Source organism: Lissotriton vulgaris, chromosome 1_1, assembly GCF_964263255.1.
Source record: "Lissotriton vulgaris chromosome 1_1, aLisVul1.2, whole genome shotgun sequence".
NCBI classification, from domain to species: Eukaryota; Metazoa; Chordata; class Amphibia; order Caudata; family Salamandridae; genus Lissotriton; species Lissotriton vulgaris.
Genome location: NC_141685.1, coordinates 91759425 through 91785713, shown reverse-complemented (window position 1 = coordinate 91785713; position 26289 = coordinate 91759425). Strand labels below are relative to the sequence as shown.

General features: G+C 47.3%; 1 protein-coding gene across 1 annotated transcript; it reads left to right on the top strand.

Moving 5' to 3' along the window:
* The first annotated feature begins 5431 nt into the window (after positions 1-5431).
* Positions 5432-7385, top strand: LOC147737514 (uncharacterized). The gene has a single exon (XM_086935665.1). The coding sequence runs from the start codon at positions 5667-5669 to the stop codon at positions 6624-6626; it is 960 nt and encodes a 319-aa protein (XP_086791791.1). The 5' UTR covers positions 5432-5666; the 3' UTR covers positions 6627-7385.
* Positions 7386-26289: the final 18904 nt, after the last annotated feature.

Below are 26289 nucleotides of genomic sequence, written 5' to 3'. Positions count from 1 at the left end.
TGTTTTTTTGAGCATGCGAAGAATATTGAAGCAAGATGATGAGACGGCGTTGACTTGTCTGTTCATAGAGAGTGAGGAGTCCAGGATGACACCTAAGTTCCGTGCATGGTTCGTCGGGATGGGTGCTTTTCCAAGGGCCTCAGGCCACCAAGAGTCATCCCAGGCGGAGGGGGAGGAACCTAGGATGAGGACTTCTGTTTTGTCTGAGTTCAGTTTTAGACGGCTGTGCTTCATCCACTCGGCTACTTCTTTCATTCCTTCATGTAGGTTGGTTTTGGCGGTGTTAGGGTCTTTGGTGAGTGATAGTATCAGTTGAGTGTCATCAGCGTAGGAGATGATGTTGAGGTTGTGTTGGCGTGCGATGGCCGCGAGGGGGCTCATGTATACGTTGAAGAGGGTGGGGCTGAGTGAAGATCCTTGTGGCACGCCGCAGATGACTTCGGTGGCTTCTGAATTGTATGGTGGAAGGCGGACTCTCTGAGTTCTTCCGGCAAGGAACGAGGTGATCCATTCCAGTGATTTTCCTTGGATTCCGATGTTTCTGAGGCGTTGTATTAAGGTGCTATGACAAACTGTGTCAAAGGCTGCGGAGAGGTCGAGGAGGATGAGGGCGACTGTGTCTCCATTGTCCAGTAGAGTTTGAATGTCGTCTGTTGCTGCGATGAGGGCGGTCTCAGTGCTGTGTTTGGCTCGGAATCCGGACTGTGAGGAGTCGAGGGATTTGTTGGTTTCGAGGAAGCCGGCGAGTTGGTTGTTGACAGCTTTCTCGATGACTTTGGCCGGGAATGGAAGGAGCGAGATGGGGCGGTAGTTTTTGAGTTCGGTGGGGTCAGCTGTGGGTTTTTTCAGAAGGGCGCTGAGTTCGGCGTGTTTCCAGCTTTCCGGGAAGGTGGCGGAGTTGAGGGAGCAGTTGATGACGTCTCTGAGGTGCGGTGCTATGATGGAGTCTGCTTTGTTGAAGATTTGGTGAGGGCATGGGTCTGTGGGGGATCCTGAGTGGATAGAGTTCATCAGGCGGATGGTGTCCTCAGTGGAGATTGGGTTCCAGTCATTGAGGATATTCAAGGGAGGTGGAGGTCCTGCGGAGGGTTGGGTGGGTTGGTCTTCGGGTCGGTTGTCGAAGCTGTTGTGGATGTCTGCGATCTTGTTGTGGAAGAATGAAGCTAGGGAGTTGCAGAGGGCTTGAGAGGGGGTGATGTCGTTGGAGTTGGCTGAGGGGTTGGTAAATTCCTTGACGATGTTGAATAATTCCTTGCTGTTGTGGGCGTTGTTATCTAGTCGGTCCTTGAGAGTGGCTTTCTTGGCAGTCCGAATCAGTTGGTGGTGTATACGGGTGGCGTTTTTGAAGGCGTCCTTGGTGCTGGTGTTTGGGTCTTTTTTCCAAGCTTTCTCAAGGGAGCGACAGAGTTTCTTAGATTTCTTAAGATCATCGTTGAACCAGGAGGCCTTTTTGCTGCCTAGTTTGATTTGACGTTTTTTCAACGTTGCTAGGATGTCGGCGCTGTTGGATAGCCATTGGGTGAGGTTAATGGCTGCTTGGTCGGGGTTTGAGGAGTGGGCAGGGGGGTTTTGAAGAAGCGATGAGGCGATCTGGTCGATGGTGATTTTGTTCCAGTTTCTTCGCAGAGTGGGTTGAGGATGGTTGTGGGTTGTGGTCTTATTGTAAGTAAAGTGAACGCAGCTGTGGTCCGTCCAAGGGAGAGCTGTGGTGTGGCTGAAGGAGACATGTTTGCTGGAGGTGAAGATAGGGTCGAGTGTGTGACCTGCAGTGTGGGTGGGGGTAGTGACAAGTTGTTTGAGTCCGAGGTTGGCGAGATTGTCCAGAAGGGTGGTGGCATTGCGGTCGTTGTTCTTTTCCAGGTGAAAGTTGAGGTCTCCCAAAAGAATGTAATCCTCGGAGGGGAGGGCGTGTGGGGTGATAAAGTCCGTGATGCCTTCACTGAATTGTGCACGGGGTCCTGGTGGCCTGTAGAGGAGGGTGCCTCTGAGTGTGGTCTTGGGGTCGATGTGGATCTGGAAGTGAAGGTGTTCTGTGTTAGCGAGATTGACGTCAGAGCTGGTTGAGATGCGGATGGATTTCTTATGGACGATAGCGATGCCTCCTCCTGTTTGGTCGGTGCGGTCCTTACGGATGATCTTGTAGCCTTCCAGATCTTGCAAGAATAAGAGGTCGGCTGTATTCGCAGCATGCCTAACCTCTGACCTGCAATTCAAAAGCATTGACTTGAGGTGGGATTTGGTAACATCAGTTTCTTGGAGAGATATGGAGACTGGTGGTAAATTATCAAGGCTTAAAGTATTGAATGTAATGTATTCCGCATTTATAGAGCGCACTGTGACCCTATGGTATCCTGGCGCTTGAACACGTGAGATCAATTAACCTTGAGTGTAATAGCGAGTACAGGGTCAAAAAGGATAAGAAAGTCACAGCCACATACTTACGTCCTAGGAAAGAGCCAGGTCTTTAACTTCTTTCTGAACGGCAGCAGATTATCTATCTGTCTAAGCTCGGCTGGGAGTTTGTTCCAAGCCGAAGCTGCTACAATACTAAAAGCTCTTCCTCCATATCTAACTCTTCTAAACCTGGATACTCTCACCAGTTTAGCTGAGGAGGAGCGAAGGTTACGTGGGGGGGGACATACCATTCAAACCTGCTCTGTAATGGCTTGGGCCCAATGCCATACAGAGCCTTAGAGACTATGCACATTGACTTGAACTGTACCCTCTGCATAACTGAGAGCCAGTGGAGCTCGGCCAAGGCCTGAGACGCTGAAGACTGGCATGGTCTCATTAGTGCAAACTTGGCCGCCATCAACTGTATTCTCTTGAGTCTCCCTATCAGATATTTAGGAGACTCCAACGACAATGTTCTGAGATTGACACTGGATTCTCTAAATGAGTTGGAGGAAATAGTCTGGATCTTGGATGGTGGGAGAGAAGGTTTATTATGGGCGGTATTGTAATGAAGTAGAAAGGAGTGAATGTCAGCATCAGACACAGGGTCAGTGATTCTATGTGGCCTGGCGTGATGGTCAATGAGGCCTAGATTTCCAGGTAAAATGTGTCTCGTTTTCCAAGATGAGTCTTGACTTTGGCAGAGTTTAGCCGTACTGGGGAGGCATGATCGATTATTCTTGAAGGGCATGTAGAGATTCCAGCGCTCCTCCATCATTGAAAAAAAGTGCAGTAGGTTCAGAAGACCCTGCTTGATGTCTTTCAGTTCAACCTCAAGGGGGGGGTGCGGGGGTATAAGGAGTGGTTAGTTGGTCTGGTGATAGGAAGTGAGTGAAGTCTCCTCGTAAAAGGAACAGTGGTAGGTAATGTAGGTTCCACATAGTCCCGGATGAAAGTATAAGTGGAGGTTTATTGGAGGTTGGGGGCTGGTGGTTGGTGGCATGGAGGGGGTATGAAGAGTAGAGGGAAGTAGTGTTCTACAGTTTTCCTCCATGTGTCTTTTGTGCTATAGGGGAGTTGAGTGCCAGGTGTTGGGAAGCACAGTGGGTGAGTGGGGTGCTCCTTGAGGTAGGAGTGATGAGAGATGGGGAGTTTAGTAGGCATAGTTATTTATTGTTATGGGAATGAACATTGGGTGATATGTGAGTAGCAGGAGAAGGCCAGTTCCCTCCATAGGTGAAAGGGTGGTCCTCGATGGGCTTCTTGTGTTGAGGGGCAGTAAAGTCCCAATGGTTAGGGGGTCTGGTGGATGGGTTGGGTTCCACCTTGGGCGAGGATGGGGAGGAATAAGGGTAACAATTGGAACTCAGGACCCCTAAATTGCTAATGATGGAAGTTTAACCTGGGTGAGGATTAGAAGCCAGTTTTGCAGTGAGCTCAACCACATTTAGTTCTGTCTGCAGCAGTCGCTCCCTCACCTTATGGCGATCCAAATATTACTATCAATGAATATGGAATCCATTTATTCTTCTAGCACCTCTTTCAGTTGGGTAATAGCCATCAGTATCTGGGGAGTGGACATTTCATCCTGTCTGCTCTGCGAGTTCCATGCAGGGCCTCCTCCCACCTCTGTATATCTGTACATTTTTTGTTATTGGCCTGTTCTAGAAGATCTATCTCGGCCCATAACTACACAGAATAGTTATTGCCACAGGGTCCTATCCCGCTCCTCAAATTCTATGTCTCAGCAGGTGCTCTGCTATCCCCTGGGTACCCTCTCAAAACAGCGGCCCAGCCCACTGCAGATCAGACTGTCTTCTTCAGGTCTGTCTGCCACTTATTACCTCCAGAACAAGAACATGAAGGACAACCAGGCATTGTCCCCCAAGGCATGAGCAAGGACCTAGCCCTCCAGCCTCCCTCTCATCCACTACCGCCCACGTCTCAAAGGTTAGTAGCTGGAAGATCCCTTCTCAGCAACCTCTTATCAGTTGGAAGCTCAGGGTTACCGGGTCGCAGTCCCAACTATATGATCACGTCAATGGGGAGGGAGAAGGGGTTGCACAGGTGGCACCTGTATGTCAACTTTTATGCACTTCACAGGCCCGGCCCTCTATGCCTTCTAAGGCAGGCCTCCTGCAACTGTATACGCTCTCTGCATCAGCAGTCCGCAACGCAGGAAGGGTAGGGGCAGTTAACGCCTGGGGACTGTGCTGACCTCATCTCCATTATCTAGCCGCTGTCATTGTGGCAACCATCTTCCAGGCTTCTAGGCTCCAACCAGCATTGTGTGCCCCAGCGATCAGTTTATTTCTCAGGAAGCCATTCAGCCCCAGTGTGCCCGGCTGTGCCAGTACATTTCAGCCAAGCTTCTGCAGGCGTCTATGCGCTTCCCATCATGGTTTCGTGGGGCTCGGGAAGTGGAGTCTGCCTCCCCCTTGGTCCGCCGAACACAATTTGCAATTGTTGGGCTGCCATTGTATGGCACTCACCTTGGCATCTGTGCGCTCGATCATGGTAGGAAGTCAGTCCGAGCCCCGTCTACCACCTGAAGGTCTCTGTGTGGGACCTCCTCTAGGGGTCTGACCTCTAACTCCTTGGGAGAGTACTGGATTCTGTAGGATTAGGCTGGGTGCTCGGCAGCGCAATCGTTCAAGGCTTTCATTCAGCCATCTTTCTGTGTCTGCCTTTTACGTGATTATGCAATTTTCAAATTTAGTTTATTCATTTTGATATCATTCGACAAGGCAAAACAATTTGTTTTTAATTCTTTTACGGTCTATACAAAATGTAAATAGATTTATCATTTTATGTTACTGATATGAGTGAGTGCACACTTATTGTTAACATATCAATCTGCTTTATTTTATGTTGGTCTCATTTATCATTTCCTCAAAACCCTACCAACTCTATCCCATCGGAAAAGTACATGCATTACTTCCAGAATGCTGACATTCACTGTTAAATAATTTCGTTAAAATTAGTTTACACCTTGAAAGATATTTCACTTTAATTCTTTTTTTTTTATACTGCAGGTGGCTTCAAGTGTGGACAGGAACAAAACTAACGGATTCTGTCATTTGCAGCAAATAGACTACAAAGAGAGAGATGTTCCAGAGATTTTAGAAGAAACCAATTTCTAAAAGCTGGTTTTGGTCTGTAAGTAACGACAATACAGAGCCGAGTCGCTGACTGATTGTAAATGCAGTTTCTGGATTCTCTCTAATTTCTTATGTCAATGAACCCTTAAATTGGGGGCCGTAAGGACACACATGATGGAGGGTTTTGTGACTGTAAAGCAAGAGCCAGAACAACAGCACAATTTGAATCAAAAAACAGTGTACATTATTTATAAGACTGTGCAGATTGCAGAAGTAGTGTACCCATGCACTTCACAAGAGACTCACCTAGCTTGTAATTTGAACAGGACAGTACAGAAAAAAAGGGGCACAGGAGAGATACCTTATCAATGTTCCGAATGTGAGAAAACCTTTACTCAACAATCCTACTTGACTCGACATATGAAATCGCACTCTGAACAAAAGCCTTATCAGTGCTCTGATTGTGAGAAAAGATTTAGTCAAAAACACTATCTGACACGACATGAAAGAACACATTTGGGACAAAAAATATATCAGTGCACTGAATGTCCAAAAAGTTTCAGCAAAAAAGCGAGTTTAATTCAGCATGAAGGTGCACATGCAGGAGAAAAACGGTATTTGTGTTCTGAATGTGGTAAAACCTACCGTCATAAAATCAGTCTCACATTACATGAAAGATCACACTTGGGACATAAACCATATCAGTGCACTGAATGCCAGAAAAGCTTCCACGATAAAAGTACTCTTGCTAAGCATGAAAAAATTCACACTGGAGAAAAGCCATATCAGTGCAATGAATGTGAAAAATGTTTTACTAAGAGATGTAGTCTAATTCAGCATGAAAAGACACACACCGGAGAAAAACCCTATAAGTGCACCGAATGTGAAAAAAGCTTCAGTCAGAAAATCCATCTCGTACATCATGAGAGAACCCACACAGGAGAAAAGCCCCATCAGTGTGAAGAATGTCAAAAAAGCTTCAGTCAGAAAATTCATCTGACCCAGCATGAGAGAACTCACACAGGGGAAAAACCCTACTGGTGCAGTGAATGTCAGAAAGGATTCAACCACAAAATTAGCCTGACTCACCATGAGAGAACGCACGCTAGGCACGCCTCCGCTCAGGAATGATGTTCATTCACATAATTCCATGTAAACTAAAAGAAAGTACAACATATGGACATTAACCTGAACTGAACCCCTACAAGTGCAGTGAAATCAGTCTTACTGATGAGATAGCATGGAATTGCCCCAAAACAGTTAGCAGTGCGCTGCCAAACCAAGCGGCTAGTGTTTGAAGGTATGAATAACTCAGTCTGCCTAGGCGTATGAGGGAGAAAATATCCGGTTTGCGTGAGAAATAATATCTTTGAAAAGCTAAAGTGAGAATGGTAATCTGACTTAATGGGTGAGCGCAAATCTAGCTTAGTTGCAAACCTGTTTAAGGTGGAACTTGTAAAGGGCTTTTTTTTAAATGACAAAATCCCCCAACGACCCTGCATTCCGCCCAACGCCCCCGCCTCCCCCAACGTCCCCGCCTCCCCCAACGCACTCCAGTCCCAATGCACTCTCACCACACACCCCATTCACCCCTAATCACACACCCCCACCCACACACATCCCACCCACAACACACTCGCACTGTTTTATAAACATTCCCATGCCAAACGTTCAGCAGATTGACATAAAATAAGTTGCAGTAGTAAGAGAGCTGCTCCCTCCTGTGACTTTGCTCATGGAAAAGATCAAGGCGATTACATATATAAAAAAGAAAATTGTGATGAGCAAAAAAGTGGAAGCAGTTAACTGAAATGCTCTTCTCTAAATTCCTACAACAAGCTAATGAATGAAAGCCAACAGGGTAATTTAAATGTGCTGCTATTCAAAAAGCCAAAGAGACTCTAGCCTTGGCATGTTGTCATACTAGTAAAACAAATTGCGACCAATTGTTGCCCTGTATGGCCTATTAACCTCATGCGTGCTAGCGTTATTTTGCTCGCACGCTGAGATTTTATGAAGTGCACTTTACATGACGAGCTGGGCTCGGCATCAGCGTGCGAGGAGGCTAAGCGATGACGAGCCCAGCTTGTCATCAGCCCCGAAGTGGTTAAAACCACTTCAAAGATATTGCCTGTGAAAGTGAAAACACAATCAATTCTACGAATGTATCTATTTTTGCACGGATGATATTGATAGTATTTGTCAATAGTGTAAAGATTAGTAATGTAGAACATTTCACTAACGTATCCTTCCTCATGGAATCTTTTGTTATGACTACTCAATAATCAACAACCTAGGCAATCATAATAAAAGTTCGCAAAAAGATATGATTTAGAAAAAGAGGAATTGTAGGAAAAAAGAAGCTACTAATAAATGCAAGTTCTGGTATTTATTTATTTATACATATAGTCAAAAATTAGCATAAAATTATATATACACAAAGTAGATAACAAAATAATCAAACATAATACATAAAAAAATTAGCAAATGTCATACATGATTCACAATACATTATAGTAAAAATGGCTTAATAATCCTCGACGCGCGTTTCGGCGTCCAGCGCCTTCTTCTGGAGAAGCCAAATATATTATGCCGCTATGATATACATATGGAAAAAGTCAAGCTGACAAAGGCGATGTTCTTTCTTCAGAAAATTTCTTTCAAAGAATTCCAGGGTAGTAAAAGTGATGGGCAACTTAGTTAAGCACCAGAATTGATGTCTGGTTGGGATGTCTGGATGAAATAGACAAGAGGAACACAAGCTTGTTATGATATATAAGGATTGTGTTATTCTTTTGGAGCCAGGTCTATGGAAACCAAAAGAGAGAGCGAGAAACAAATCTGATAGTGTAAATAAAGCGACCTAAGTTGTTTCTCGCCGTCACCGGAACAGGATTATAGGCACTGTGTAGGAGGTACGGTACGTGCGTATATTTGTAAGTCTTGATAGTGTAGATGGAGCGACTTGAGTTTCTCGCCGTCACAAAAGCAGGATTCTGGGCATGTTTTTGCAGGTCTCTGATAGTGTAAATAGCGCGACTTAGGTGTATCTCGTCGTCACATGGGCAAGGTTATAGGTACTGGATACAAGGTACGATGCGTGTGTCTGTTTACAAGGCTCTGTACGGCTTTCGAAATACCCCTGGATAAATACTTCCTCCTGATGTGGATATGGAAGTTCTATTCTTTATAGTTTTGTGACAGAGCTTCTGGTATTGTGGCTAATGTAGTCGTCTGACGGCGAGAAACGAGGTTCCGACGGCTCCAGTTTTTCAAATATGATGCTTCTTTTGCTTGATCTTTTGTTATGACTCCTGCTGTGTGTAAAATGAAAGCCTATTCAGAGACCTGAATCAGAAGAAAACATAAATAGTCTATCTATAAAGATGAAATCACGCAAACATCTGAAATATGGAAATATTGCCCCTGTGCACAAATTAAGAAGTGCAGGTGTTTGAAAAAGCTACTGCAAAACTGATCCTAATGTTTCATAGTGCAGAATACAAATGGTCCGTCATTTTTCACGATAGATGCAACTTTGCCTCGGGGGTGGGGCTGGGAGTTGGGGGTCATCCAGCACCAACAACCCAAACTGACGTCTGTTACCAAAACCCAGAACTGACATTAGGCAACAACATCCAGAACTCACAATAAAGTAACATCTTCCAACAACCAGAGCTGACATCAGTCAACAACATCGCGGACTGACATCAATTATCAGCATTCATCAACTGATCCATGAGTGAGACTGAGGCCAGGCTGCCTGACAGTTGTTGAAGCTTAACTCACTGGAAGCTAAGGGCCGTATGTAGAAACCATTTTTGCACTCTGGCCGTTTCTTGCCCCAAAACATACTTTTACATATGTACAAAACATACTTTTACACATGTACAAAACATACTTTTACACATGTACAAAACATACTTTTACACATGTACAAAACACAAGTTGTGATTCGGTAGCAGATTTGTGAATTTCAGTTTGTCTTTGCGATTCAGTATTTGAAAGCGGCGTGTTTAGGACGTCCCGCCCAAATACTGAATCTGAATGAGATGTATGAATGTTTTGCGACCAAATTACAGTTGCATAATTTTCAAGTTTTACTGACTCCTTGAAGGAGGGGTTAACCCATTCACAATGGGACCCCTTCCCGTTTGAGAACAGCAAAAAGAATATATTTTAACAGCAGGGAGTGGTCCTATGGAGACCACTGCCTAAACTAAAAAAATTTTTTTTAAAAATTAAACTTCACGTTTTTTTCAAAATGCATCCTGTGTTCCGTTGAAGAAAATGGGCTGCATTTAATTAAAAAAAAGTTTCTTCATTAATAAGTAATCACAGATATGGTGATCTATGATGGCTGCTATTCCTAGTGGGTCTCAAACTGCGACTTACCTCATGAATATTCATGAGGTAGGTAGATTTGCAGCAACCTAGGAATCGCTGAATAAAACTGAAAGAGTTTCATACATTTGGGATAGCGATTTCCTAATTGTAATTCAAAGAGAATCGCAATTAGGAAACCCCTATCCCTAAAATCTGTACATATGGTCCTAAGCTGCTTCTTATATCACCTGAACCTACCGAAAACACCTGAAATACATCCATTTATTTTGTTCTTGAATCCTCAGGTGATTAAGTCCACACATCCATAAATGTTTGCTTTCATTGGTTCAGGCAAAGTGATCTACTGAATCAATGCGGACAACTTATTGGTTGTCTGCGTTTGCCTGCCTCCAGTCCCTTCTCAAAGCAGTGTTAACGCTGCAGCCTGCTAAGTATAAGGGGTTAATTACCAGGGTCTCTTCACCCTCAGTTACAGAACTCTGCAATGTGCCGAAATAAAATTAAAATGCATCTCTGAGGCAAAGTCTTGTCACTCATGTTCAGTTAAAAATAAAATAAAAAACTCAGGAAGCACACGAGCTGAGACATTCACCGGAAGGCTGTAAAATTCTACATTTGGTAACCAGACAGTATTCCGAACATCTTGGCTTCTGTGGTGTGGCTTGGAGTGGCCGTCCTATAAATCTGACTCCTCCCACATACTCTGAAAAATTTTACTGATTTTGTATATCACAGACCCTGAACATGGGGATTGTTTCCACTCTAAAAAAAATCCCACTCATCACCCTTTACCCTGGTTTTTCTGCATAATGCCAGAAGCTGAGCAGTATACATTATCCAGTCTAACTTGATGAAGGTGGTTCAACTTGAATCTTTGCCTTCAGGGCTTGATTCTGATTCACAGGATTATTTGACCGATTATGTTGCAAACACTGTCGGTTGGATGAAATTGCTTCAACAAGCTGCGAGATGAAATGTTGCAAGGGTTTTTTAACCAGAGGAGTACAGATGATCACAGAATACCCCCGAAAGGGCTCTAGGTTTGGCAACTCCTAGAACTCTCCTGAAGAGGAGAATTATGTTAAAATGGCTTAGACCAGTGACAACATGCATGTTGAGCCATTATCCACCTCCTACTGTGCCAGCTTTGAGCCAAGCCAACAGATTTGCTTCTTTGCCAATGAGCTGCCAGGCACCAGCAACAGTTTTGAATGATGGACTCCATCTGTGATGCAGAGGGCCATACTGAATGGTGCTCGTTCACACCCACGTCTTGAACATCAATCAAAGGGGCGTTCAGTCCACAGGGCCAATAGCCGCTCCCACTCCTTTCACAGAGGTGCGCATACTTTTTTAAACATGTTGTTTGGCACCTTTGAGCTAAACTGCAAGCACCTATATGCCGCCTGGCTACTCTCTGCCACCCACACCTAGATTGAATACCCCCTCGTTTGGCCAAATCTTTTTCCCCCAATCCACAGAATTACAGTTCGAACTAAACAACACTCCCCAGCAGAAGTGCAAATGCGCTTTACTCCCATAAGATGTCTGTAGGGAGTAACCCCGGGTCAGGGGTTGTTTTTATAGACATTTTTAAATTTGGAATCCAAAAATGAGCTCCAAAAGTGTTATTATTATTCATAAATTGTTTTCTCCTGCTAAATTTGAATTTGGCCTGGAATATTACATTCTTTATTTCATGACTGTATTGTTCGTGTTGGAGATAACACCTCCCACTACAAACACCCACCACTCGCGGAGGAAAGAAGAATCATAAGGTTTTTATTGTCATAAATCTCACCATGTGGCCAGTTCTGATTTGACACTAGATAGTCACCAGATCAATACTATTGAGACATTCCTCTCGTTGAGCTGCCAGCAACCCAAGAATCCTCAGGTACGCACAACACGGAATATTTCCCACAAGTCGCTAGTTCCGTCCTCACAGCCCTAACAACGCCACTCAAAAGGAATACTATTCTCGGAAACCACCTCTCGGGTACTTGCAAATGATAAGTGTGACTATTAGTCAGATGGTAAGTGGATATTACTTGTCAGATCGTCTAACTATAGTTCAAATCATTGCAAAGCTCCACATTTCACATCTATCTGTGTGAACCTCACTGTAATCTGCAAGAGCTTGTCTTGTACAAGCCTAAAGTCAACCACCAGACCGAGGACTACCAGAGACTGGCCAGGTACCACAGCTTCCATCCTAATTTCAATGATATCATCTCTCCAGCACCTTATGCAGGCCAGGTGATATCTGCGCCATTAAACAAATATTGAATACATTAAAGTCATAGGGATCAATTGAAGATAATTAACCCTGCTCACTCATTGATTATTACAAAATGTGTATTGTTACAACTGCTACACCCCGTGCTTCCCGAGAGAGAGCATAAGAGGGCCAAGACGACGTGGCTCGTGGCGAAGCTAAGGGTTGGTGGCAGCACCCTGCTTTGCTTGCTGAGTCCGTCTGCGCAGCATTTTGAAAGCATTCTGAAAGCCTAAAACGAGCATTTTGAAAGCCTAAAACGAGCGGAGAGCTCACTGTGACCTTGCACTGATCAGACATTAATTTAATTCGTTTTTATTACGTTTTTATTACGTTTTGTAAAAAGTGTAAAAATTGCATGTGCGCATTTTAAAATGCGTTATTCTGTGTGACTAACGTTTTTTAGTTGTGCAGGTCGCTTCTTGTTGCCTCTCGTGGCACACTCTCCCCGGCCATCAGGGTCTGGAGAGGGGAGTGCGAGGCGCCATCTTGGGTGGGTGTCTCCCGGGAGCCTGGACGCAGTCAGCGTTGTAGTGCTTCCCGAGAGAGAGCATAAGAGGGCCAAGACGACGTGGCTCGTGGCGAAGCTAAGGGTTGGTGGCAGCACCCTGCTTTGCTTGCTGAGTCCGTCTGCGCAGCATTTTGAAAGCATTCTGAAAGCCTAAAACGAGCATTTTGAAAGCCTAAAACGAGCGGAGAGCTCACTGTGACCTTGCACTGATCAGACATTAATTTAATTCGTTTTTATTACGTTTTTATTACGTTTTGTAAAAAGTGTAAAAATTGCATGTGCGCATTTTAAAATGCGTTATTCTGTGTGACTAACGTTTTTTAGTTGTGCAGGTCGCTTCTTGTTGCCTCTCGTGGCACACTCTCCCCGGCCATCAGGGTCTGGAGAGGGGAGTGCGAGGCGCCATCTTGGGTGGGTGTCTCCCGGGAGCCTGGACGCAGTCAGCGTTCTAGTGCTTCCCGAGGGAGAGCATAAGAGGCAATGTGCCTCCGGGAGCGCAGCGGACGGGCGCAGCGGGCGCGACGGTGGCGCGCCGAAGGTGCGCCTAAGGTAAGCCCGTCTGTGCCCGTCCGTGACCGCACGGGACCAGGGCCATGTCACCCTGCCCGTGTACCCATCCACACATACACCGGCCAGGAACTCTTACACCTTAGACCTCCTGCGCCCCTTAGCCCCTCACTCCCCTGCTACACGCTTAAACGCCTGAGCGATTTAGGCATTTCTCAGGTCACTTTACCTCCTGGACCGATTTACAAACGTAGTATGGCACCTAGTAAACTTCCCATTAGCTCCAATCTACCTCTGCTTCAGTTGGACTGCATTTACCTTAACACTAGATCTTTGGTGAAGCATCAATTGGACATATTTCTGCTACTTACTTCACAGAAACCCGACCTATTACTACTCACGGAGACCTGGCTCACTGAGAATTCGCAGCCTGACATACTGGCCTCACTCCCATCAGACTACTATATACTAGCAGTAAATCGCGCCCCAGGTAAAGCTGGAGGGGGAGTGGCGGCCATTATTAATAAAAAACATAACTTTATCAGTCGCCCGTCCCTGCTTCTACCTGGTACTGAAAATCTAGTCATAAAAACTGATACTGAGAAAGGCGCCATAGTCCTGGTTTTACTTTATCGTCCCCCACAATCTATGCCCGCCTTTCCCTCAGGACTCGCCGAACAATTAGCATCTATCACCATGAAATACCCTCACACCATCCTTATTGGAGATTTTAATCTGTGGTTTGACAACTTGGACACTGACACCCAAGCTAGAGAATTGTTTGATTTACTCACTGACATCAATATGACCCAATTCACACAATCTCCCACTCATGAGAAAGGCCATCATCTTGACCAACTATGGTCGCACAATCTCCCACTATCGTCTATCTTGATTCAGCCCTGTATCTGGTCTGATCACCATTTTGTTTACTTCTCCCTTCAAGTAACGAGACAACATCAGACTCCTCCACAGCCTGGAGGGGAAACTCGCAAATGGGGGGCGATAGATCTTCCTGCTTTTCTGGACACTTTGGCCTCTACTCTGCCACCATTCGACAACATGGGAGACGTAGATGATATCTATGAAGTGCTCTTCCTGTGGATCCAAAGTGCTGCCAATATTCATGCCCCTAGTGTAAAATTCTCCCGCTCACGCGATAAAGAGGCTCATAAATGGTTCTCTGCGGACCTCAAACAACTTAAACTAGAGGTCAGGCAAAAAGAGAGAATTTGGCGCAGAAATTATCTTCCACAAGATAAAGAGGTTTACTGCCTGAGCCGACGTCTCTACCAAAAAACCATTCTTAAGAGGAAGACCGACTATTTTTCAGGCATAATTCTGAAATCCCAGAATCTAACTAAAGACATCTTTAGAATAGTGAACGACCTCTGTAACGATGAGCGTACGTCACTACCTATCGCACATTCTCAAGCTTTATGTGATGATTTGAATAACTATTTCATTAATAAAATCATTACAATCAAACAAAGTATACCACTACACCCTGCCAGCAACACCACTGAGGACGCATACATGAATCCAGAGACCTTAGACCACATACCCCCGATTGACCCCAAACAATTGTCGGAACTCCTTCAACGGATCAAATCAGGGTCACCCAATGATATTTGCCCCCCTTCCATCTTTAGAGAATTAGGCCTATCTCTCCCACATGCACTCCTGCCTATTCTCAATGAATCCCTCAGACAAGGCAGAGTCCCCACAGATTTTAAAAAAGCCCTCCTTATACCTTTGGTAAAAAAACAAGGGAAGGATCCTTCGGATCTTACAAATTATCGACCCATCTCCCTGCTGCCCTACCTCTCAAAGGTGCTGGAGGCTCATGTCTCTAAGAGCGTCTCTAATTTCATCGAGACCACCAACTACTTGGAGCCTAATCAAGCGGGGTTCCGCCCAGGTCACTCAACAGAGGCGGTGATCCTGGCGCTTCAAGACAACCTTAGAGCCAATGCGGATGCCGATACACACCAAGCCCTGGTGCTGCTTGACCTCTCGGCTGCGTTCGACACGGTTGACTATGACATCTTGCTCAACCGTGTCGAACAGGCTGGCCTGAGAGGACCAGCGTTGAGCTGGATCACTTCCTTTATCGAGGGCCGGACTCAGGCAATTCAGCTAGGCAGCTTTATAGGCACTAGGCATACATCCACCTGTGGAGTCCCGCAGGGGTCGTCATTGTCCCCCTTATTATTTAATCTTTATCTCCGCCCTCTTCTTCATTCCCTTAAGAAATTTAAAGTCACGGTGTTCAATTATGCGGACGATTTACAGCTATTATTCCAACTGAACATTCCCGATGCTGTGTCCGAATTTCAGAACACCATGAGACACATCCAATGCTGGATGAACGAAAACCATCTAAAACTTAACCCGGGAAAAACGGAACTACTTTTGCCCGGAAATAGTTTTTCCAGCTGGAGTGTCAACTATTGGCCAGCAGACCTGGGCACCCCCCCTGTAAGGTCCACTGCTGTAAAGAGCCTAGGTATCACGCTCCATACGGACCTGTCCTTAAAGACCCAGGTGGGTGCTGTGGTCTCCGCAAGCTTTTTCCAAATGAGAAAAATAAAAAAAATTGCCCACTTACTCACCCAGTCTGCCTTAATCCAGGTTACTATTGCCTTGGTCATGTCCCGTCTGGACTATTCCAACAGCGTCTACCTGGGACTTCCAGTGGGCCTGTCGAAGAGACTTCAACTAGTCCAGAATCAAGCGGCTAGACTCATTTTACAACAGCCAAAATGGTCTTCTATTAAACCTGGACTAGAAAAGCTACATTGGCTTCCGATTTCCCAGCGCATAGCCTTTAAGGCTGGCTGTATCACCTTCAGGGCCACACAAGATAAAGGCCCTGCCTTTATTCGCAGTTTGGTCTCTAAATATACCCCCACTAGAAGCCTGCGCTCTGCTCAAAAATCCCTATTGGAGGTGCCTCGCTTTAAAAGGAAGCGTCAGGGTGGCTGCTGCTTTCGCCATCTAGCAGCCTCACTTTGGAACTCCATCCCCTTACCGATTAGGCAAAGTAAGGATTTACTCACCTTTCGTAAGGGACTAAAAACCTGGTTGTTCTCTCAAGCCTACCATTAGCCATTGTTAGCTTAGTGTTATGTTGGACGGATTCTTCACACTTCCTATAGCGCCATGAAGCCCACGGGCGTACGAGCGCTTTATAAATTGATTTTAACATAACATTTTAACATACACCTATTGTTATGTACACTGTTTTATGCTTCACATGCAATGTATAATTACAGTGAGCGTGTGAATAATATCCTTCCTGCTCCCCAACTAACATACCAAATACATCTATTCTTGTTACTGTCGCTATTCACAAAATTGGTAAACTTTCAGTTGTGGGCTAAGGCAGATTCTGTTGCATCTATTAAATATCAGATGCAACAACTCACTGACAGTTTGAACATCAATAATCTTATTGTGGCTCTTTAATTAGTGAAGTAAAAAGCGAACTTGTTACTCCCGCGCTGATGGCAAACACAATGCAGACGTCTGACCCATACTTTCAAGTCACTACATAAGACTGGCCCAGAATAACTCAACAATCCCTTCTTCTTTTACAAACCTTCCAGACACCTCTGCTCATCCAGACTCCTACTTGCACAAATCTCAGGCATAGTGAAAACCAGATTCGGTGGTCGAAATGTCTCGTACATAGATCCTAAAACTTGGAACAAACTGCTGCTACCCATAAATACCTCCTCCTCAGTTCTTGAATTCTGGAAGAAGCTGAAGACCCGGCGCTTCGAGTAGTCCCACTAGGCCCAAAGGATGCCTAGACTCACAACTACTCTGCGTCGGGCTACCCGGCCGGGTGATAGTGCGCTCTACAAATCTGCAGACCATGACAACCTTGCGCTCCTCTCACTCACAAAATGAAGTAATTGAACGCATCAGGACAATCAACAAGAACATTTTATGATGGCTTTTATCTATTATTCTAAATGACTTGAATATTTGTTCTAGGAAAATATATTCACCATAGCTTTATTTGATCGCTAAAAATATAATAAAATCATGAAAGCAATAAAACACGCATGATATTAAATACATAAAATGCATAAAAACATCCGAAGAGAAATGTGGCCATTCAGTCATATTAGTATAAGCAAAATAATGATTACAACTCTGACTTATTGATCTATCATTGCCTGTGATGACATTCAAGGACATACGTTGTTCTTAAAACCTTAGGTTGATGTCAGAACATTCATGATTCCTATTTACACCTTCTGTCAGGTCCACCTTCTAAATGCCATTGCCTGCATGTTATTTTTAATGTATACTTTAATATTATTATCATTAGTAGTATGTTATATTCTAGTAGCAATTTAATACGTTTTAATCCGACAATTCATTTCATAAAAGCATTTTACAGTTCCATTCGGCAATTGAAGTATTACATTTTCTTTAAAGCATTACATAAATTACATCCTATTTTTTCTCACATGAGAGCCAAAGCATCGCAGCATACAAGTAGGTTAGATTCAAAATCTGAGCACCATCCATTTTCCAATGTCCTCAAATAATGCTCCATAGTGTTGATGTAAGGCATCTTTATGATACATTAGATTAGAGTAGGGCTAAAATATGTTTAGTTATAAAGAATGCGAATTTGCCTAGCCTTGGTGCTGGTAAGCTCTAATTCTATTAAGGACTCGGAGGCGAGGATTATGCCATTCTTTCATCGCTTTATTCTCTACAGCAGCAAGAAAAAATATAACACAACTACTTTTCCCATGAACATTTGGGGAAAAAATAAAGTCAAACATGAGTCCTATTACAGTGTCCATGTACAGGTGTCTCCCATCATGCTCCACTGTACTTGTCTCCTCCTCTTTCTTCGCGCGAAGCCAGAACATCCGTCCACTCACGCATCCTGTTTAGAATTATCTGCTCCTGCAAAAGAACACACCATCAGATCCATTCTATACCAATAGAACGTCAGCTGTAAAACAGGAAGAGCAGTACACCGCAGAGCCATAAGCGCACATTCGAAAAGGAACATAAACGCTTTACTTACATTGCATACGGGGAGGGCACACTTCCGTGAAGTCACTGGGGGGGATAATCCTCGCCTCCGAGTACTTAATAGAATTGGAACTTACCAGCACCAAGGCTAGCCAAATTCGCATTCTATGTCAGGACCGGAGGCTTCGGATTATGCCAGTTCAAAGCTTATCGACCACCAACCTGGCCACATCAACAACTGGCTTGAAATAGAACCTCTTAAACGTGGAGTCCGAGGACCAATCGGCCGCTCTCATCAGATCCTCCAACCTAGCCCCAAGGGCAAAAGCCTTAGACGCCATGGCACCTCGCGTAGAGTGAGCCCCAAACTGTTTAATATCAATCCCCGCCTCCTGCATGATCCAATGCACCCAACAGGCGATCGTCGGTGAAGTAACTGCTTTATACGGTTTACGCAGGGCAATAAGCAGCTGTCGCTCGCCCGAAGGGCGAGTATCATCTGTCATATCCTCATAAGCACGGAGGCACTGCACCACGCACAGCTTAGGGGAGTCCTGAAAAGCCGGGTACGAAATGACCCTAGTATGCGTTTTGGTCCGTCTGCGGACGGTAAAGGAAACACCTTCAGGGGAAAAAACCCTTGCCGTTATATCCAACGCCCTCACATCCGAGACACGCCTGCAGGACACCAGGCACAACAACATTGCCAACTTAGCCGTCAACTCCTTACGCGTTAAAAACCTGTTCGGTTGCCAGGAGAGGAACAAATTCAGCACCCTGTTTACATCCCACAGGGCCGAATACCGAGGCTCCGGTGGCAAGGCAAGCCGTATACCCCGTAAGAGCCTACAGACCAAAGGGTGTTCACCAACCGGGGACCCCTGAACCAGGTCGTGCCCCGCAGACACCGCTGACCGGAACGTATTGATCGATCAATAGGCCAGGCCCTGATCAGACAGTTCCGCCAGGAAATTCAAGACACGCGCTACAGGTGCCCCCACGGGATCCAAACCCCGTCGCACACACCAACGGCTCCACTGGAGCCAAGCCGATCTGTAGCGTTTGGTCGTGCTGTCGGCCTTCGAGAGCAAGTCCTCTGCCGTTCTCGAAAGGCCAGGCAACGTCCAGCGTCGCCGGAGAGCCTCCACGCCATCAGGCGCAACGAGCCCTCCAGGACTAGCCTGTGGGGAGCCCCCTCCGGATTCAGCAGAATGTGGGGAGACTGGGGGAGTAGGATCGGAGAATCCCAAGAAAGTTCCAGAAGAACCGGAAACCAAACTTGCGACCTCCACCACGGAGTGATCATCACCACCTGTGCCGACTGGCGGCGTAACAACGCTGACACCCGCGTTATCATTGAGAACGGTGGAAACGCATAGCCCTGCATCCCCGACCAGTCTTGGAGGAAAGCATCCGTCGCCTCCGCCAGAGGGTCGGGCGCCAGCTGAAATATCGAGGGAGCTGGTGGTCCAAGCGGGATGCGAACAGGTCCACCGAAAACGGGCCCCAAAGGTCCAAGAGCTCCGCAAACAGGGTAGGGTCCAGCTTCCACACGCTGGCGTCCAGAATATTCCTCGAGTGCCAGTCGGCCACCTCGTTCTGACGACCCGGCAAATACTCCGCCGTAACCGAAACCTGGCGGTCCAGACAAAAGTGCCAGAAATCCCTGGCCAGGTCCGCCAACATTTTGGACCTGGTGCCGCCCAGGTGGTTGATATAGCGGACCGCCGACACGTTGTCCATCCTCAGAAGGACGCAGGATTGCACCCTGTCCTTGGTCAAACATTGCACCGCGAAGGAGCCCGCTAGCAACTCCAAGCAATTGATATGCAAGGATTGTTCGCGAGCAGACCAAGCGCCGCCCGTGGAGAAGTCTCCGCACCGCGCCCCCCAGCCGGGAACGGCTGGCGTCCGACTCTATCACGATGTCTGAGGCGGAACCGAAATCGCACGGCCATTCCAGGCCTCCATGTGTGTAAGCCACCACTGCATTTCGTCCCTCACTTCCTCCGACAAGGGAATCAGTTGAGAGTATGTCAGGCCTTTCCGCAGGTGGAACGCCTTCAACCGCTGCATGGCGCGGTAATGAAGGGGTCCCAGGAAGATAGCCTGGATCGAAGAGGACAACAGGCCCACTAGCCTCGCCAGGTGGCGCAAAGAAATCATTTGCTTCGCTAGGGTTTGAGGCAACTCGTGTCTGATCCGCGCTATCTTCCTGGCCGGCAGGCTCAAGGTGGCCGCCACCGAGTCTATGGTGAAACCTAGGAACGTAGCGCATTGCATGGGAACCAAGAGAGACTTCTTCTCGTTGATTACGAACCCCAGGCCCTGCAGAAGGTTGACCGTGGACTGCAACTGTGACCATAGCCTCTCTGGGCACTGATCCATGAGCAGCATGTCGTCTAAATAGACAATCATCCTGACTCCCTGAGCCCGCAAGGCCTCCACCACCGGCAGCAATACCTTTGTGAAGCACCACGGAGCCGAGGAGAGCCCGAAAGGAAGAGTAGTAAACTCGTAAACCTGGTCGTCCCACCTGAATTGGAGGAAACGCCGATGAGGCGGAAAAATGGGAATCGTCAGATAAGCGTCTTTCAAGTCCAGCCTGACCATCCAGTCGGACTGTCGTAAGACGTCGCGCAGCAGATGTATCCCCTCCATCTTGAAATGCCGATACACCAACCACTCGTTGAACTCTTTCAGATTGATCACGAGGCGACTGCCCCCGTCGACCTTGTCTACTAAGAAAAGATTGCTTATAAAACCCGAGGGGTGTTCGCAAGCGCAACAAATCGCCCCTTGTTGGAGGAGGGCAGCGACCTCTTCGCTCACCAAAGCCGCATCGCGCTGGGAAAAGGTAATGGGGCGAGGACGTTGTGGCTGCCACGGACGGCCATGGAACTCCATCTGGAAGCCCTGAACCGTCTGCAGCACCCAAGCATCGCTGGTAAGGGAGGCCCATGCAGGAAGAAACTGCGCCAAGCGCCCCCCCACTCTCAAACTCGCGGAAGGCAGAACACTCACCTCTGCCACCGCCCTGCTGTTGGCCACGCTGACCACCACGACCTCCGAACTTTTGTCCTCTGGTGGGGTAGAAATTATTGAACTTGGCCCTGTCTTGGTACTGGCCACGTCCGGAGCTTTGACCTCGGTCCGAGCTGGCGCCCCGGCCGAACGAGCGGCCCCTGCCTCGTCCGGCCTTGTCGAAAACCCGGGGTGCAAAAACCTTTTTGATATTGGACTGGGCACGATCCAGGGACGTGAAGGTCGCCACGAACTTCCCCAGGTCCTTGATGAGCGGGTCACCAAACAAGCCCCCCTGGGCTACGGCACCCGCCTCCGACGAGGCAAGATCGCCCAGCTTCGGATCTACCTTTATCAACAGGGAGCGTCTCCGCTCCGTTGAGAGGGCGCAGTTGGCGTTGCCAAGGAAAATAATGGCCCTCTGGGCCCAGTTGGAAAGGACCTCAGGGGAAATCGCTTCACCCGACACCTTGGCCTCCTCAGCCATATCCAGGATCTTGGTAAGGGGCCCTACAGCATCCAGAAGCTTGTCCTGGCAAGTGCGCCAGGACCTGTCGATACCCTTCCGCGGGTCCTTGACGAACTTCTGTAGGAAGGTCGCCATCTTCGGATCGATGTCCGGGGTCATGGCCACTTTACCATCCAACGACGGCCGGGGACACTCCGCGCGCAGGCGGCTCCTCGCATCCTTGTCCACTGGTTTGCGAAGTCTATTAGCGACGTACAGAGCCACCTTTTCGCACGGGACCCATTCCGAGGAACGGGGATGGACGATATCGTCCGGGTCCAACATGTCCGACGGACCTGCGGAGGACGATGGCTGAGAAGGGAGCCACGACCTGGAAGAACAGGCCTCCTCCTCCGATTCCGGGGATTCGTCGTCGTCACGTTGCGGGTCCGGGGACATCGCAGGTGGAGACAGTGGCGGAGCCTCCGAAGGAAGAGGGGCAGGAGCTTGTGCGTCCTCCAGGGCTTTGAAGGCGCTCTTCACCCTGTCGAAAGCCGCCGAATCAACCCCCTCAGTGCAAGGTTTCTTGGGAGGAGGCGGGGTAGGGGACGAATCAGCCCCTGGGGCCGGGACGGGCGCCGGAAGCAAGGCGGCAAACTTGGCATAGGCCTCGTCCAGGTGCGCAGAAAGCCGTTGCTCCAGGGGGACCATAGCTTGGTCGACCGCGCGGTAGATGGAATCGTCGACTGCCTGATAGAAGTCCTCGTCCAACGGGACATAGTTCAGAGGGTCCTCCTCCGGATAGTTGTCCGCGTTCCCCTGCATAGCGAGGTAAATTAGACTCTAGCAACGGGAGCGGCAGGCAAGACAATGACCCTCCTCAGGGTGCTCTATAGTCTGGGGAGTCCCATCGATATGGGTGGCCCGAGGCGCACAATGAACGGGCAGAGCCCTGGGAACGCTGCAGCCCACCGAGTCTTGGAGCGCCTCCCGGCAAAGCGGTCCCACAGCACACTTACGACCCCGTAGGGTGTTCGCCAAAAGTACAACCCAAAGGGCGTTCAGAAGCAAGGGAAAACCTAATTGCGACCCCGCAGGGTGTCAGAGCCGGGAGGCTAGGCACGGGTCCGCTGGTGACAGGAGCGCGCCAGAACACTCGAGAAGCTTCTGGGAGCGCCCCTTCAGCAAACGCGACGCCGGCCCCTGGTGGCCGCGCCACCGCACCGCACACTACTGGGCAAGGATCGCGTAAGGAGCGCACTAGGCGTCCCGCGACCAATCGAGGGAATCTGTGGAGAAAAACAGAACCCGACACCCGGCCCAAAGGCCAAAGGCACCATACAGAAACCCAAAACCCAGGAGAGAAGGAAAAAACCAACTTAACTTGCTGCGAGCAGCGAAGAAAGAGGAGGAGACAAGTACAGTGGAGCATGATGGGAGACACCTGTACATGGACACTGTAATAGGACTCATGTTTGACTTTATTTTTTCCCCAAATGTTCATGGGAAAAGTAGTTGTGTTATATTTTTTCTTGCTGCTGTAGAGAATAAAGCGATGAAAGAATGGCATAATCCGAAGCCTCCGGTCCTGACGTAGAATTGTATTCACCTGAGTCCCATTTGTTGGTAAAAGATTTCAAAGGCGAAGCGCCAACTCTGTGCCTCTTGAAAGAAATCTCTATTTTCGCTTCAGTGATAATGTCCCAGTAGGATTTCAGGAAGGAGCGACGTTTGAAATCAAGAACCCTTCCTGTCCATGGCTCTCCACCTCTCGCATTGCATTGCAGATCCATAGCCAGCAATGCGATTTCTGATGAGGGGATAGGTTTGCAGGATGGGTTTCCCCAAAGTACCCTCATACCCATATCTAGTAGAAAGCTTTTAAATTTTCTGTAGCCACTTGATTTTGTGAAGACTTTTGGCATCTATAACATCCCGCTGAGCCAAAGCTTAGTGAGCAAGTTCACGTGTGGACCAAGCCCGTCTCCAGTATACTAACTGGTGTAGTTTGACTTTATTAGCCTCTTCGACGCTGATGACCGAACCGCTCCATCATCAGCCGCGGTGGCGCTGTGCTGATGACAGAGCGGTTCTGAGGTTCTGAAAATTGCGAATTCGTTCGTACTCAGGCTCCATTTTGTGACCGCCGCCATTTTACGTTGCCCTCACTCAGGCAGCTTGACGAGCGCGATGTCTTTCTGTCGTTTCTGCCTTTGCGTGTCAGGTGGCTTCTCTGCTGATGTTTACCAGTGAGTGTCAGGGTCTGGCCGAGTACACTAATTCATGTCTGAGCTGAGTAATCCCCGTCCGGACTACATGTTGGTTCACCCCATTGTTTCCTTTAGTTTATCTTATCTGCTGTCCTTCGCTACATGTCTCCTGCATTCTCCTGTTTTACGACTGTCCTCCTGCGACATACACCTGCGTGTTTCCTTTGCTCGTAAACGGAATAATGTGGATTCATTTGTAACTTACTTAAGAAGTCGAGTGACAAACGAGACTGGGAATTTGAGTTGCCTTAGTCTTAAAACATTGTTTCTAACGTTTGCCTATAGCTCATGCTCTTGTGAAATTGCCTTTTTGCATTGTGTTGTACTATATTTAAACCTGTGCGCCTCGGAGTTAAGTGGCAGTCTCTTTTGAACCTTGTTGCATTGACGACTTCTAAGACCACTGTACTAGCTGCAGCTAATAAATACCATCTTCTACGCCAGAGTGAAGAGTCCGTGTCTCTGTATTTGATAAGGCAGGTGAACCCAGGGGATTTAGGCGTACCCTGCGCCGCCGGGCCCTAAGGCTGCGGTTCTCCAACTGGCACCCAACGCGGGGCGAGTTCAGCGGTAGCGGTTGAGCCTGAGGGTCGTGAGGAGCCTCTCAAGAAAATTCTGGTGGAGGCGCACCACCTGATCGACCCCTGTATGTCGGAAGTGGACCAAAGGTCTTTGACAGCGCGGCTACTCCTCTCCAACGGCTGCTGACGACTGCTGCCCTGACTGTCGCCCTGCCTTGGACCCTTCTGATGACGTTTGGTAGAGCGAGACGATAGACGGACCTTCGCTGGTGTGGAACGATTCTTAGTTAAGTATTTGGTGGGTCGCTCCCACAGACCTTTGCTTTGTTTTGTTCTTTGGTATATTCAGGTATTGCAATCCTTGAAGCCAAGGGTTGAGTACGATTGTACTGTCCTACTAGTTTTTACCCCTTGTTGTTTGTGATCAGTCTAGAGCGGTAACGATGCGTGGACTGAGTAAATTTAAGAGATTTTGTTGTTTAGGTTGTACGAGGGATTCCCAGTTGGAAGAATCGTGCCCGATCCCTCCAGTTGGAACTCCCACTTATGAGCTCTATTCGAAACATGGTATTGGTCCCATTACCTTTAACGAGACATGGGTTCAATATACGAAAAATAGTGGAGTTTTAAGATGGCCCCAAAATGGTAGCTTTGACCCCACTATACTGGATAATTTAGAAACGATTTTGTTTAAAAGAAAAACCCGGCCGGCTATGTTTGACTCCTTTCGCCTTTGGCGTAAAGAAGCCAAACAGAAAGAAATTAAACAAGCGAAAAAGGATAAGAAAGCACAAGATATGTCGATTTTACATGCTGCACAACAGCTTAAAGATAATGAAGAAGATGGTGCGAAGGAGGTGTCAGAAAGACAACCTCGCGTGGCGATAGATAGATGCTATCCAATGTTGCCTACTTCCTCCTCAGATAAACATAAGGAATTAGAAGAAGATGCCTTAATGACTTGTTTGCTGAGTCCCCTCTGCCCTATGTGCAAAATGCTACCGCACCTCCGTTACCCCCTTCCGTTGCTCAGCAAGTGGTTGCTCAGTTGCCAATTGTTCAGCAACAGGCCCAGCCTGTCAATACTTCTTTTTCTGCTTCTGCTCCATCCTTGCAGTCTGTGATTCAGCCTCTGCCTTCTCCTGCTCCTACTCCTCAGCCTGCTATATTTCAGTCTCCGCTGCCTTCTACATCTGTCATGCCCCCTATTCTTCTGAAGAATTCTCCTACCTCACAGAGGAGGATAACGGATGCTGTTTCAAGTTTCCTTTCTCCTCTTATCGGGTCTTTCAATCTGGTTCCAGCTTTTTCTAGACGACAATCTCGTTGTCAGCTTCCTCTTACGGACGAGATAGTGGTTTTGGTTTCTCTCGCTCGTAGATGGATTGAGCAGGGATTAGAATACAGTACTGCAGATATTATGAGTAACTTCTATCAGTGGTCAGAACCTACGCAGAGATATGTTTTTAATGTTATGTGTCAAACCCTTATTAAAGGTTGGGATGATATGGAGTCAGATACAGTTCCCTTGGAATTAATAAAATTACAGGTTGACTTCGATAAAGGCGTTATTGTAGGAAACGGGGTTGAAGAGGCAGTGAATAAACTCATTACATTTCGCACTATGTTCTTGTCCTTGTCTGTTTCTGAAGTTAACACCGCTAACAAACAAGGTAGTAAGAATTATCCGATGCGTGAGGTTCCTCCCGTATGGAGAGAAGCGGTGGTTGGTCCACCTCCTGTCCCCGCTCATTTCCAGCGTATATGGGTCCATGAACCCTGGAAGAGGTCTGAAGTTTTAGCGCTTAAGAACACTCTTCCGGACCCTCGTAAGAATCCTGCTGGATACTATAAAGAATTGTCCCAGACAGTCGACAC

What these genes read in the sequence shown, in the direction of transcription:
- LOC147737514 (XM_086935665.1), top strand. Translation starts at nt 5,667, where the DNA reads ATGATGGAGGGTTTTGTGACTGTAAAGCAAGAGCCAGAACAACAGCAC.